The following is a 15,718-nucleotide window of genomic DNA, read 5'->3' on the forward strand; positions in this document are numbered from 1 at the left end:
ACACACACACTAAACACGTTGAGAAAGTATTGAAGAGATATAACAAACCAACAATGAAAACTAACTAGTTAAAACGAACAAATCTCATCTTCTACAAAAACACTCACCCTCATCAATTGGAAATTACTTGCTCATCAAGTTCTTGGTCTTATCACTTTTAAAATCACTCCAAACAAATCTTAAAACTCTGTGTGTGTATGTTTTTTCTTTTCTTTTTGGCATTTTGCATAAAGCATCTGTCGTTCTTTTTTGAAAAAGAAAGAAAGAGAGGATGTTGGCAAGCAAATGTAAGCGTTGTGAGAATTGCAATTCTAATTCCATCTGTTCTATTTATAGTCGGAGGACAAAAATCTTGACCTAAATAAAAGAAAGTAAAATTCAAAGCAAGTGTATCTATCACAATTCGAATATTGTATTGCATTGGACATTTCATAGTGATGCCCACATAATGGAACAATTGGGATTTGAGAAGTGGTTGTGTTGTCTACGCGTATGGTAAGAGATTAGATTATCTAATCATGAAAAAGAAACAAAACAACTGATTTCGATATCCGGTAGTCCCACCTTTTATTGAAACACAATGTTTTGTGTGACGCAATTGGAATGCATAGCTTCTCATGCATCGTTTAAGCATTATATTCCCTTTCTCATCATTTCATGTTGCCCCCTCTTCTCTTTAGCTTGACTTGCCGGCATCATGTTGCCTACAAATATTGGTGCAAGCTTGCTTAATGGCTTCCAGAAGATCATCATGTTAAATTCGGGTAGTTCATCTGAAGTACAACCGGTCAAGTAAGAAAAAGGTTTCTGCCTAAAAAGAAAAGAAATAAATCGAGGACACAAATCGGTAGGTAGAGATGACGTCTTAAATGTCATCATCAATCCTCAATTTCAAGCTCTTTATAAATAGAGGAAGAGTGAGAGAAGAGAAAAAAGTTGATGCGTGGTGAATAACTCCAGTGACATACACATGACCTGCAAGTATGAATAAAAAAACATGTTGCGTTTTTGCCAAATTAAATTTTAATCTACATAATAGTCTAATAGATATACTTTACTAGCACTTTCAATGGTAAAACTTAGAAAAAGCCTCATATGTAAATTTTCATCTTCTTATTCACGTGTTGAGTTTAGGTGAATGAAAAAGAGTATACGATACATTCTTATGTTAAGTGTCAGGTGAAATTAAAGGTGGAAGTGGAGGAAGCATTGACATAAATTAAAATTTAAAGAAAAATAAATGAAAAAATGATCAAGTGATAATATTGACAACTGTGTAATTAGTTTTAGCGGTAATATGAAAAATAATTAAAGCTTACTAAAGAGGAAAATTACACCACAAGTCTAACCATACACGTTATCTTAGTTAGTGGGTGTGTGCTGTGAATTTACTGTCTTTATCCTTCAAAGCAGCTCTTTATACAGAAATCTCAGTGTGATCAAATTAATGCCAGATATCTTTCCTGATTTTGCGTCATTTGATTCTCTATTTGACTAATTTCACTTTCATCATTTCCTTTTTTGGCTGTAAAAATCCCCTTCCTTTTACCTTCCCCAAACACTTATTTTATTCACTTTCTGACAAGACTCCAGAAGTCCGGGTGAAATTTACCTGCCCAGAACCAGAATTGGCGCAATTTACCGGCGGTAGTTAAACCGAAAAAACCGATCGCCTAACAAACCAAACACGCCGAGCCGAGTCGAGTCGAGTCGAAGCCACTCAAGTCAACCACAAGTCCACCAGAGTTAAATTCCTAACCATGGTTAAATTCCACCCCTAGTCCACAGAACCAGCCACTCAGAGCCGCCCCACATAAAAACAAAGGACCTCTCCGCGCGTCCCACACTCCTCTCTAAAACAAAACTCTCCTCTTTGTCTGAGACGACCAATAATACCTGCTCTCATTTCCGCCCTCTTTCAAAACCCAAGTCCTCCCCCAATCACTCAAACCGGACCTTCAATACGGTGCCGTTTCTCGAGATCGGACCGGAAACACAGCATGGAAGAAGATAAAAGTGCTCTGGTGCAGAACCTGATTGAGATAGTCAACGAAATAGCTTCGATCTCCGACTACAGATGCACGGTGAAGAAGCAGTACTGTAATTTGGCGAGGAGGTTGAAGCTATTGACTCCAATGTTCGAGGAGATTAGGGATTTGAAAGAGGCGGTGCTGCCTGAGGACACTGTGAAAGCTTTGGTTTCGTTCAGGGAAGCGCTGGAATCGGCTAAGGAGTTGCTCAGATTCGGCAGCGAAAGCAGCAAGATTTACCTGGTGTGTGCGTATCATTCGATTCTCCGTTTTTCGTCCTCACATTTTTGGGAGTGTTTTTGCTGATTATAGCTTTTAATTTTTTTTCTTTTCTTTTTGCTTTGATTTCTAAAATCTGTTTGATTGCTGAGAAAATCGAAAATTTGAAACGGAAATTGAGAGCTTCCTTTGCTTGTTTTAGATGATTAGTGTATCTATAGTCTTTGAAGATTGACATAAAAAAAATATTTGGGAATTTCGTGATGAACTTTTGGATTCTGATGAGGAATCCTTCAGTGAAATTGTTGGATAAATGCAGTAAAGACTAATTTTAGTGCATGCTTCACCTTTTTGAATTTGACAGAAAGTTCTTAGTCTTTTATTTTGGGGGTGCAGTTAAATCTTCTGATTAGTAGCAAAGGAGGAGAACGTCATGATTTAAAATTTAAATCATTGTATTTGGTTTTCAGAATGTCCCTTTGTATTTGGTTTTCAGAATGCCGCTTTTTCATCTATGAAATTTTCAAATTATTGATCGTATGATGATGTGATACTAGAGGTTAGCTCTGTTTCCGGTTAAGGTCTATGCTTTTTGTTTGTCTTCACACCTTTCACCTATTGTGATGGGCAAGTTGCTTTGGTATTATTAAGAGGTTGTCAGTGAAATTGTTAGCTCCAAATGGAATTTCTAGAAATGAGAGTGCAGAGTGAGAATTGATATAATAGTGGAATATCCTTGGTTGCTGGGTATCGCTTAAATTACATGGTGGAAGGCAGATGTTACAACTCACAACACTTTATTTTGGTTGTTCTTTTCTTTTAGTTTTGGTGGCACTTTCGTAGTGTGATGTTACAACTTGCAACACTTCTTATTTTGGTTGTCCTTGGCTTTTAGTATTGGTGGCACTTTGAAAGTTTGATGTTACAACTTTCAACACTTTTGGAGAACACAAGTTATGTTCGAGAGAGAGGAGAGATGAACAAATTATATTTTGTTGTTCCTCATAACCATAAAATTTTAGCAACATCTAGATGTATTTTCTGATCATATGTCTAGCAAATGTATGATTTATTGTGCACTCTTTAGCTCTTGATTTGGCTGTTATTGTATTAAGGTTTCTGTATAAATGGTGATTCTGCTGCAAAGTTTCATGGAAAAGCTGCACTGAAAATAAAGGGAAAAAATATTGCTACTTCTTCTTTTCATGTTCTTCGATAATGATGAATTCAACATAGGACCCAAGGGAAATGCTCTCTAACTTGTCGAAAATAGCTGCATAGTGTTTCCGGAGCTTTGAGTATCTAATCGAGTTATTGACATGAATACTGCCATATACTGCATGGATAATAGTTGACTCTAGAGATAGTTTATGATAACATTCGAGATGCCATCTCTTCCATAGGGTTTTGAATGTCATGTTCAATCTCTTTCTCACACATTTGTTAAGTTGTTTGTGGTTGAGATTCAAACTTAAATTTTATAAGAACTTTTTAGATGCTCATAGTGAATATTATTTCCATAGGAAATTTGTTTGCATTACAATTGCTGATGGATACATTTATGCATTTATATGTAGGATCTTTCAATCTTCTCAATTTCTATAAGGATGTTGTATGCCCTACGGTCTTATTCCTTGCCGTACTTTTTTTTTTTCTTTTTCCTTTGCCTGGGCCTTATAGGATGTTCCCTGCATTTGATTGGTGATAGTTTTTCCTTTATGGCCAAGTTTTCTTTTTCAGATTTTTTTAGCAATATGGATGGTTCAAACTTTTAATCTTGCCTTGATTGTATCTCTCTCATCATCCTATTTCTCCCTACTTGCAGGTCCTGGAAAGAGAGCAAACTATGAATAAGTTCCATGAGGTGACAGCTCGATTGGAACAAACTTTAAGTGGAATTTCCTACGAAGAGCTTGATATATCAGATGAAGTGAAGGAACAGGTATATATACAATCCTGTCATGTGTTGGGAGGCAATAAGTGATAATCAAGCACCCAAATGGAATAGTCGTCTAATTTTGTCAATCTGACCTCGACATGATTTCTTTCTAATCTCTGTCAGTCACCTTTGTAGTTACCTGACAGGAATTTGATTTTGAAAAGGTTGAAATATTTATTTTTAATATAGATTTCTTTCTAATCTCTGTCAGTCAACTTTGTGGTTCGATAAAAGGCTATAGTATGTTAACATTTCTCATACATCAACTATTTTTACCACTTTGAGGACTCATTTTACTACTTTAAGGACTCAGTTTACCACTTGAGAACTCATGTAGTAACTAAGAAAATTTACCACTTTGAGGACTCATGTTACCACTTTGAGGACTAATATTACTATTTTGAGGATTCATTTTACCACTTTTAAGGCAATTGTATGCATGTCATACGTTAACACATTGTAGAATTTTCCAAATTGGAGTAGGCCCCAGAGTAGAACTCAACTTGATTTGCTACATTGTTTGAGTTATTAATACATTCTTGAACTCTTTCTGTATTGCAGGTTGAGCTTGTGCTTGCTCAGTTTAGAAGGGCCAAAGGAAGAGTTGATTTACCCGATGTTGAGCTATATGAGGATCTCTCATACCTTTACAATAGAAATGATGCAGCAACAGATCCAGCAGTCTTTAGACGACTGGTTGAAAAGTTACAATTGGCAGGGATAGGTGAACTTACACAAGAGTCACTAGCATTGCATGAGATGGTTGCCTCTAGTGGTGGGGATCCTGGAGCAAGCATTGAGAAAATGTCAATGCTATTGAAAAAGATTAAGGATTTTGTACAAACAGAAAATCCCAACATGGATGCTCCTGCTACAGAAAAGAGTGTCGTTGCAACTTCCAGCGGACAAGCATCCACTGACAGGTATCGCAAGGCCCCAGTTATACCTGATGATTTTCGATGTCCAATATCATTGGAATTGATGAAGGATCCAGTCATTGTTTCAACGGGGCAGGTATTTATTGCTCTCTTATACCAAGAACTCAATTACACCATAATTAACCCTATTCTTTTTCCCTCATGTATTATTGAATAAGATTAGATGTTTTGGGCATATTCATTCATTTTTCTTGTAGAAAATTGTTGACACATTGAAATTCAATTGTTCGACTATACTGCATTTTTCATTCTTAGAACCAATCAATTATCCCACGATTTCCAACATTCATCTGGGATCAGCCTGGTGATTGTATGTACTTTAGCTATGTTTGGAGATGAATACCCAAACTTTTGGTTGGAAGTCTGAAAACATGTTGCACAGATTTGTTATTCGTACTTGTGTAGGGTTTTTTTTTTTTTTTAACTTAATTTAGACTTCATGCTCACAAACATTACTATCAATTCTAAATGATCTTGTTTTCCACCGATGCAGACATATGAACGTTCCTGTATTGAGAAGTGGCTGGAACAAGGGCATGGTACATGTCCGAAAACACAACAGACCCTCTCTAGCACCAGTCTCACACCGAACTATGTTTTACGTAGCCTTATAGCCCAGTGGTGTGAGGAAAATGGTATTGAAGTGCCAAAAAGGCCCAATCGACCCAATAAAACTGCATCTGCTTGCTCGCCCGCGGAACGTACTAAGATTGAAAATCTTCTTCACAAACTAACATCAGCAAACCCTGAAGACCAAAGGTCTGCTGCTGGTGAAATCCGCCTTCTTGCCAAGCGTAATGCAGATAATCGTGTGGCTATTGCTGAAGCTGGTGCAATCCCCCTACTTGTAGGGCTGCTTTTAACCCCTGATTCCCGCACCCAAGAGCATGCTGTGACAGCGCTTCTCAACCTTTCAATATGTGAGGATAACAAAGGAAGCATCATTTCCGGTGGAGCAGTTCCTGGTATTGTTCATGTGCTCAAGCACGGTGGCATGGAAGCACGGGAAAATGCAGCGGCAACCCTTTTCAGCCTTTCTGTTGTGGATGAAAACAAGGTTAGAATTGGTGCTTCGGGAGCCATTCCGCCACTTGTTACACTGCTGAGTGAAGGTACTCAAAGGGGGAAAAAGGATGCTGCAACAGCACTATTTAACTTGTGCATTTATCAGGGGAACAAGGGGAAAGCAGTAAGGGCTGGTGTTGTTTCAACACTAATGGAGCTGCTAACCGAAACTGGAGGGGGAATGGTGGATGAAGCACTGGCCATTCTAGCAATACTAGCTAGCCATCCTGAAGGGAAAGCAGCCATTGGAGCTGCCGAGGCAGTGCCGGTTTTGGTTGAAGTCATTGGGACTGGATCTCCCCGAAACCGAGAAAATGCAGCTGCAGTTTTGGTGCACCTTTGTTCTGGGGACCCACAACATTTAGTGGATGCTCAGGAACTAGGAGTGATGGGTTCATTATTGGATTTGGCACAAAATGGCACAGACAGAGGCAAGAGAAAGGCCGCACAGTTGCTTGAGAGAATGAATCGGTTTATTGAGCAGCAAGCTCAAGCTGAGGCTGAAGTTGAGACTGAGACTGAGGTCGAGGTTGAGGCTGTGATTGAACCTCGGCCACTGGCACAATCTGAGACCCAGCAGCCACAGCCACTGTCTGCAGTGAACGCAGATGACAGCTGAGTGTTCATTTTGCTCTTCTTTCTTGTTTGGTTGGTTTCTTTTGTTCTTTTTTAGTATCAAAAGAGGCGGCTATGCTTTCACAAGGGAGGTGGAAGATCACCTTCCTAATATGTAAGTCAATTCTTTTTATTTGTGTGGGATGAGAACTGTACTTTCGGGGACTAAACTTATAAGAGCATCATGGGTTAGGGGGTAAAAGTAAAAACAAAAGGAAGAAGGGCTGATATATATAGCTGACATGTATTTTGTGAAATGTACCGTTGACTGTAATCATCCTCAGTTTTTAGTGAAGAGATGTGCCTGTTACCTTTCTGCAGAACTTGTTTGCAAATTTGCAATTAGTAGCATCTGCTCAAGGTTATAGTCAGTGCTTCTAGTATAGAGAGAGCATGAGCTCAGAAACATAATACACTGTATCAATTCGAATCAATTTAAATGTGTTAAGAAGTTCAAAGTCACATATCTGGGATTTTATTTGTTATTTTCATGTTGTGCTAGAAATGTGAAAAACGTTTACATGACCCAAATATTGATAGACAAGACTGATCTTTCCCCAATTACCCACTAAGCAAATTCCAAATGAAAAGTAGCCTTTTTCACGGATATAAATTTGTTGTCCACCCTAACTCATGAAAGGTACCCTTTGTCACTGATAGAGGTGCAAAACACAGTACAAATCAACTGATAAATATAGTTTGGTTAAGATTTTTTAACTTTAAAAATTAAAAGTCGGTTCAATACCAAATCAAATCATTTATGAACTTAGTTAGCTCGGTTTCTCTTGTGCTTAAATCGTAGAATCCGAACCGATTGGTATGTTGGAAATATAATAGAAAAAAAATTTAAGTTTGTTGTAGAGAAACTGAAATTGAGAGAAATTTGCTGTGTATTCTCATTGATAATAGGAGCCTCTTTATATAGAGGATTACAATACATAGTCTGAATCATACAAGGAAAGATAATCTCTAGATTCTTCTAATTAAACCCTATTACCACTAGGTTAAGTAAGCTAGAGTTTGGGCCAAACACAAATTAGGGTTTTACTTGAACACTCCCCCTTGTGTTGCCCAAACGCGGTGCTTCTCTCGTTGCCTCGCTAAAAACCTTGCCGAGTAACAAAAACCCAGTGGGACAAAAATAACCTCGGTCGAAGGGGAAAAAGAGCACAACACACCATTCACGCTTCGAGACGAACATGTAGACATCTCCCCCTGATGTCTGCGCCTCCCCCTGATGACTATGATCATGGGAGTTCAGATAATTTCCGCAAGCCAATTCTTGCCACATGTTTCTCGAACATGGATTTGGGCAATGACTTAGTAAATAAGTATGCCACATTGTCCTCAAATCGAACCTGGTTCACTTTGATCTTGAGGAGCTTCTGTTGTTGCTGATTGTAGAAGAATTTAGGCGATATATGCTTGATGTTGTCGCCTTTGATGTAGCCTTGCTTCATTTGTTCAATGCAAGTAACATTATCCTCATAAATGCTCGTCGGCTCATCTGTGGTAGACTTCAGACCACAATTGCTTCGAACATGCGTAACTATGGATCGAAGCCATATACATTCACGAACTGCTTCGTGAAGAGCAATAATCTCTGCATGATTCGAAGAGGTAGCGACTAAGGTCTGCTTTGTAGACCTCCAAGATATCGCGGTCTTTCCCATGATGAAAACATAACCAGTTTGGGAGCGACATTTGTGTGGGTCAGAGAGGTACCCAACATCAGCAAAACCTTCCAAAACACTTATATTGTTTTGGGATAGGGAGAGGGAACACAGTCTACCAAGTGTGGCGTCCCTGACATTTGATGGGTCCGAATCCATCGTCTCTCTATAGGGATAGAACAAGCCCATATCTATCGTACCACTTAGGTATCGAAAGATATCTTTAACACCAGTCCAATGGCGTCGTGTAGGCGCAGAGCTATATCTAGCTAGCAAGTTCACAGCGAATGAGATGTCCGGTCTTGTGCATTGTGCTAAGTACAATAATGCGCCTATTGCACTTAGGTATGACACTTCTGCCTCTCGCACTTCTTCATCGTCATCTTTTGGACGAAATGGATCCTTCTTTGGATCAAGACTACGAACGACCATTGGGGTGCTTGAAGGCTTAATCTTGTCAGTGTTGAAACGCCTGAGCATCTTTTGGGTATAAGCTGATTGATGAATCAGGATACCATCTCTAGGGTGCTCAAGTTCTAAACCGAGGCAAAACCGTGTTTTCCCAAGATCTTTAATCTCAAACTCGGATTTCAAGTGTTCAGCGGTTTCCCTTAACTCTTTGAGGGTGCCAATTATGTTCATGTCATCGACATAAACCGCTACTATTACAAATCCGGAACTTGTCCTTTTTATGAACACACATGGGCATAGTTCATTGTTGACATATCTCTTACCAATCAAGTAGTCACTTAGACGGATATACCACATCCGTCCGGATTGTTTCAATCCATATAGTGAGCGTTTCAATCTAATCGCAAACGAGCTCAGTGGTTTAGAGCCACTTGATTTGGATAACTGAAGTCCATTTGGGACCTTCATGTATATTTCTGTATCTAGATCCCCATATAGATACGCTGTAACCACATCCATAAGCTGCATGTTCAGTTTTTCGGAAACTACCAAATTGACAAGGTAGCGGAACGTAATGACGTCCATTACGGGAGAATAGGTCTCCTCGTAGTCGATTCCAGGGCGTTGTGAGAAGCCTTGCGCCACAAGGCGAGCTTTGTACCTTACAATCTCGTTTTTCTCATTACGCTTTCTAACGAATACCCATTTGTGACCAACTGGTTTGGTGTTGGGTGGTATTGGTACAACATTGCCAAATACCTTTCTTTTCGCTAGAGAATCAAGTTCCGCCTGGATCGCATCTTTCCATTTTGGCCAGTCAGCTCTACGTTGGCATTCATCAACGGAGCGTGGTTCGATGTCATCGGTCTCAATAATCTCACGCGCCACTGAATACGAGAATACATCATCAATGATGATGGAGCTTCTTTCCCACGTCCCATGTACACTAGTGTAATTAACAGAGATCTCTACGTTCTCAGGGATAGGTTCTGACATTGAGGCATCCCCCAATGATGTCTCTTGGACATAACCATAATCCGAAACATTCTCATGGGACGGATTTTAAGTATCGATGATCAAATGATTTGTTTGTGCCTCATTCACTCTCTTTCTAGGGCGAGTATCCTTTGAACCAATCAGTCTACCGCGCTTCCTTGCGGGACCTGCGGCCATAGATGCCACATCATTGCCATGCTGGGCAATGGCGCAATCTCCTGGTGTCACAGGAGTGGCGTGATGTTCAGTATTCGGGACATCGATCATTGCAGGCATGTTTGCAGCAGGTATGTGTGATCTCGTCACTTTGGCAACATCAGAAAACGCATCAGGCAGAGTGTCTGCTACGTTCTGGAGCTCGATTATTGGTCACACTTCAAGTTCGGACTGTGCGGTACGGGGATCGAGATGAGACATAGTGGGGACAGACCACGACAATTCCTGTCGTTCCTGTTGAACATCTGTGTTCTTATCTCCCCCTAACGATGGGAAGACTGTCTCATGAAAGTGACAATCCGCAAATCTAGCGGTAAAGAGATCGCCAGTCAAGGGTTCAAGATAGTGGACGATGGTTGGAGATTCATATCCAACATAAATGCCCATTCATCGTTGTGGATCCATCTTAGTACGTTGTGGCGGCGTAATAGGCACATAAATGGCACACCCAAAAATGCGTAAGTGCGAGATATCAGGCTCGTACCCAGTCACTAGCTGTAACACAGAGTAAGATTGGGTTGCAATGGGTCGGAGACGAATTAGCGTCGCTGCATGCAATATTACATATCCCCAAGCAGAAACAGGGAGATTGGTGCGCATAACCAATGTCCGTGCTATCATCTGTAGTCGTTTGATAGCAGCTTCTGCGAGACCATTTTGGGTATGAACATGGGGAACTGGATGCTCTACATCAATCTCCAGTGACATGCAATAGTCATCGAACGTTTTCGATGTAAACTCCCCAGCATTATCAAGTCGAATTGACTTAATGGGATGGTCAGGGTAGTGAGCCCGTAGACGGATAATCTGGGCGAGGAGTTTAGCATGAGCAGCATTTCGAGTGGACAACAGCGCGACATGTGACCAGCGTGTCGACGCATCAACCAATACCATAAAGTATTTAAAAGGTCCGCATGATGGTTGAATTGGTCCACAGATATCCCCTTGGATTCTCTGTAAGAACGGAATGAGTATTTTGGGATCCTTTGCGTAGGACGGTCTCGGTCCTAATTTCCCGAAGGAACAGGCTTTGCAAAATGAGCGAGGGGCTTTTGAAGCAACCAATGAGGATTTTGGTTGGGCCTGAGCGTCTGTACGTAGCGCTATTAGAAGCAAAATGTGTGACTACATCTCCCATCATGGCGGTGGAGCCATGGGAATTGTTGTTTATGGCGTCATGGCCATTGGGAGGAACAACCATGGCGTCATGCTCATGGTTGGCGCCATTGATGGCGTCATCACATGGGACTTGGGCGGCCCTATGGCGCCCCAAGACGGCTGCAACGCCAGATGCTGCAATTGTTGCTGTCTTGCTAAGTCCAAGAATCAATTTTCGATTATTGCTTCTTCTCACTCTGAAGAATGGATGTCCGTGTGAAGTCTTTAGTATACAAAGCATCATATCACGACCAGGGTGCCCTAGTCGGTCATGCCAAAGCCAGTATGTGTCAAAGTCTAAGAGATCTTCTCTTATGACATTATTGGATTCAATAGGTCGAATTCTAGTGACATAAAGTCCACTAGATTGACACATAAGCTTCTCTAAGATGCGCTTTCGTCCGCAATCATTAGAGGTAATGCAAAGGAACTCTTTTCCTTTCTCATTATGCGTTTCCGCATGGAATCCGTTGGCTCTTATATCTTTAAAACTCAATAAGGTTCGATTTTCCTTAGGAGCGTAGAGAGCTTCAGTGACTTTAATCAAGGTGCCATTTGGCAATAGGAATTGGGCCATTCCATGTCCTTGAACTAAACCTGATGGCCCAGCCATCGTAGTCACAGAGGAATATGTAGGCAACATCTCTAAGAATAATTGCCTATGTCGTAGAATGGTGTGCGTAGTCGCACTATCCGCAAGACATTGCAGTTCATCCATTCCTAAAAGAAAAGCTCGTAATTAAAAAGGAGTCATAAAGAAAAGAACTCAACTTTTATTAATAAGCCAAACAGAATTACATCATCGTTTCTTTAACCAAAGAAAATCTAATCCAATAGACTAGCTAATGCAAAACAATGGCGGTCATCCAACTCCTTTCGATAATTCCAATGTAAATATGACCAGGTGAGTAGAGAGATGTCGGTGGAGCAAAGCTCGCTTAAGTACCACGTATCTCAAAACCTTCCTAGACATCACACTTACATTGAGTACGCCTACTTTGAAGAAAGATTAAACCATTGGCATCTACTAAAAATAATATGGCAATTGCCTACATCTCTTGGAAAATAAAAAGACTTAATCAAAATCGCCAGTTTCTGGGTCTTGATCCTTGAAGTCTTCCACCCTTAGATCGAGATCGCCATCTTGATCTTCTTGTTCCATGTAATTTGCCTCCCTTGCTTCACGAGACATCTTGTATGCGTTTGCAACATTCTGGGATGCTTTACACGCCCTTGCCCAATGTCCTGGTAGTCCACACCTGAGACAAGCATCATTATGGTCAGGTTCCCTTGATCGAGGCGCTCTGGAAGCGCTTTGAGGACGGTTATTGCCTTTGGTGGCATCACCACCATAACCGGAGGCTTGGCCTCTCTCTCTCTCTTCACACATTTTCCTCCACGGTTTCGTGTACCCCTATCTTGGCGGTTTCCTTCCTCTTTGGGGCGAGAATATGGACCAGAACGTCCAGAATTATCCCTATTCTTAGGGTTTCACTCCTTGCGTCCTCCCTTGGAGGCGCGACTATAATTAGACTCCGGAATTGACTTGGTTCCCACGGGTCTAGAGTTATAGTGCTTCACAAGTATGTTGTTATGCTTTTCAGCTACGTTCATGGCACCAATTAGCTCATGAAATCTTGTGATGCGTCTAGCATTGACATCAATCCGATAGTTTTGGCTATCATCAAAGCAGAGACGGGGAAGGTGGAGAGAGTCTTCTCGATCAACATCGTATCAGTGATTTTCTGTCCACAGAATTCCATCATAGACTTGATACGAAGTGCTTCTGAATTGTAGTCAAGTACAGACTTGAAATCACAGAAGCGGAGACTATGTCATCTCACTTCTAAGTCTGGAAGCAGGGAATCACGGATGTTGCCAAAACGTTGCTCAAGTTCTACCCATAGTTTTCTTGGGTCTTCCTCATTGAGGTACTCATTCTGGAGCGCGTCATTCATGTGTCTTGTCATGAGAATGATGGCTTTAGCTTCATTCGCCTCTCTCTTAGCTCTATTTGCTTCAAAAGCAGCAGCTTGTTGAGGAGTAAGCACATCCTGACTTGGCTCTTGGATCGTACTCAGGATCCCATCAGCCTTAAGATGCTGGCGCACATCACGGGCCCATTTGTGGTATTCTGCGCCTGTTGTCTCTAGTGGAGCGAAGCTCAACTTGTTCAGGTTACTCATCCTGAAAAACAACAAGAAAATAGGGTTAGTTTCGGAGCGAAATAGGTTACCACGAAAACAATAAAAATTTCTGAGCGTAGTCGCTTCCAAGAAATTAGGAGTTTTCCGAGCGTAGTCGCTTCCAAGAAAAATCCAATTCCAAGAGGGGTTTTGGATTAGATCGAAACAATGATGTATGTGGTCGATCATTTTCTTTTTAACAAACTCTAAGTTTGGAGGATTCTACAAGCTCCAAGATTGGAATGAGCACGAACCCCCACAGTTCGGCTATTGGTCTCCCCTATGAAGAAGAAAGGGGGGTAGAAGAAGGGATGTTGGAAGTCCCCGAGAAAAAGAAGAGCAATGTAATAAAAACTTTTAAAAAACGGGAACTTTTAGAAAAATTTACCTTGAAAAGTTGCCGGAAATCTTGACTGAAAAAATTGGCCGGAAAAGTCGCCGGAAAAGGGTTGACTGGCGGTGTTGACCGATCTGCTGACGTGGCAGGCTGAATGGACGCTGACTGTGTGTTGACTGGATGCCTGTGTGGATGCTGACGTGGCTCTGGGCTAACTTCTTGGCTTCTGAGCCTGGGCTGGTCCTTCTTCTTCTGGGCTAGCTTCTTGGCTTCTGGGCCTAGGGTTTTTGTTTCTTCTGTGCCTGGGTTGACTGAAGCAGGGCTGAGGATGCAGGCGGCGGTTCGGTGGTGCAGTATCTTCAGGCGGCCGGTTCGGATGTTTCTAGGCCGGTTCCCGGAATCTGGAGACAAGGCTCTGCTTCTGGTGGAGGATGGTAGCAGGAGGCGTTGAGGAAATCTTTGAACCGGGCAGAGAGATTTGCGTCACTTCCGGTGGCCGGTTTGGTGTTTTTCCGGCCGGTTCTGGACTCCTGGAGGTGAGAGCTTCAAGGTGGGCGGTGGTGGTTTTTGGGATTTGAAGGCTACGAATTTAGAGTTTCAGGGTTAGGGCTTCGTGCTGATAACGTGTTGTAGAGAAACTGAAATTGAGAGAAATTTGCTGTGTATTCTCATTGATAATAGGGGCCTCTTTATATAGAGAATTACAATACATAGAGTCTGAATCATACAAGGAAAGATAATCTCTAGATTCTTCTAATTAAACCATATTACCACTAGGTTAAGTAACCTAGAGTTTGGGCCAAACACAAATTAGGGTTTTACTTGAACAAAGTTTAGATACATAATAAATATATATTCATTTGTCAAGTCTGTTCTAAGTAAGTTCTAAATTTTCAGTTATAACTTTATTCTCAAATGATATCCTACCATATAAATTAAATTCCTCGTATATAATCACTACAATTCTTTTGATCCTCTCACATCACATCTCTCAATCTCTCATTTTCTAACCTTTAATACTACCATATTAAGCTAGTACTGATGAGCCATTACATAAGTGAATCACTTTGAATCTATTCTAGATTTTGGTTTTTGAATATTAGTTTTGGATTTTGATTATTGAATTGTAAATTTAGATATTGTTTATTTAACAGAACTTTTATTATTAAGATTGAATTTTACTATAATTTTTTTCATAAACAGCATGTTAATATTAATATATTGGGGAAATGATCATTTACCCAATTTCAGCTTAAAAATTGCTCACTTGCTCCACTAACAGTTTTTTAACCCCATTTACCCAAAACACTCTAAGAGATTATTTCCCTAATACCCAATTAATTCTTTTTTTATTCTTTTTATTTATTTTTGAGACTTTTTTGCCCTATCCTTCTTTCTCACTTAGAGAGAGAAGTCATCCTCCACCTTGCTGTGCTCCGGTGACCAGTGGCCGGCCGCGGTCTTCGGCGGCCAGTGACAGGACTCCGGCGACCGGTCACCGGACTCCGGCGTCCATTGACCGGAATCCCGAATCCGACTGCCAGACTGGTGACCGGATTCCGGCGTCTGATTTTATTAACCCCTAATAATCATATTATTGCCCCCCAGTAACAAGTTCATTGGGGATCAATAATTAGTGAAAAATGAAGATGTTTTTAATTTTGAATGTTTTAGTAGGTTTATCCAAATAAATAATCTTATTATTGCCCCCCAATAATCTTATTATTGCCCTAATAAACATTTTATTGCCCCCCAGTAATATTATTATTGTCTCCCAATAATCTTATTATTGCCAACCAAATTATAATAAAAAAACAGGAAAATGTCTTTTTTCTCAGTGAGTGGCAAGTCTTATTCTCTGGCTCTCTCACTTTCAGATTAAAAATGTTATAAGTGCATGATCAAGTTACTTGTTTTAAGAAAAGATCAAAAGAA

The 15,718-nt window shown here is 40.7% G+C and overlaps 1 protein-coding gene across 2 annotated transcripts; it reads left to right on the top strand.

The window, feature by feature from the left end:
- The first annotated feature begins 1,834 nt into the window (after positions 1–1,834).
- Positions 1,835–7,270, top strand: LOC133728580 (U-box domain-containing protein 13). Of its 2 annotated transcripts, none has more exons than XM_062155992.1 (4): positions 1,835–2,273; positions 4,075–4,191; positions 4,750–5,202; positions 5,620–7,270. In XM_062155992.1, the coding sequence occupies exons 1-4, from the start codon at positions 2,001–2,003 to the stop codon at positions 6,808–6,810; spliced, it is 2,034 nt and encodes a 677-aa protein (XP_062011976.1). In that variant the 5' UTR covers positions 1,835–2,000; the 3' UTR covers positions 6,811–7,270. The 2 variants fall into 2 exon arrangements, with proteins under 2 accessions (XP_062011976.1, XP_062011977.1); XM_062155993.1 differs by having other exon boundaries at positions 2,139–2,277.
- Positions 7,271–15,718: the final 8,448 nt, after the last annotated feature.

The sequence above is a fragment of the Rosa rugosa genome, chromosome 2 (assembly GCF_958449725.1).
Source record: "Rosa rugosa chromosome 2, drRosRugo1.1, whole genome shotgun sequence".
NCBI classification, from domain to species: Eukaryota; Viridiplantae; Streptophyta; class Magnoliopsida; order Rosales; family Rosaceae; genus Rosa; species Rosa rugosa.

Coding starts and splice junctions, on each gene's coding strand:
- LOC133728580 (XM_062155992.1), top strand. CDS start 2,001: ATGGAAGAAGATAAAAGTGCTCTGGTGCAGAACCTGATTGAGATAGTC. Junction 2,274..4,074: donor AAAGCAGCAAGATTTACCTG/GTGTGTGCGTAT, acceptor CCCTACTTGCAG/GTCCTGGAAAGAGAGCAAAC. Junction 5,203..5,619: donor TCATTGTTTCAACGGGGCAG/GTATTTATTGCT, acceptor CCACCGATGCAG/ACATATGAACGTTCCTGTAT.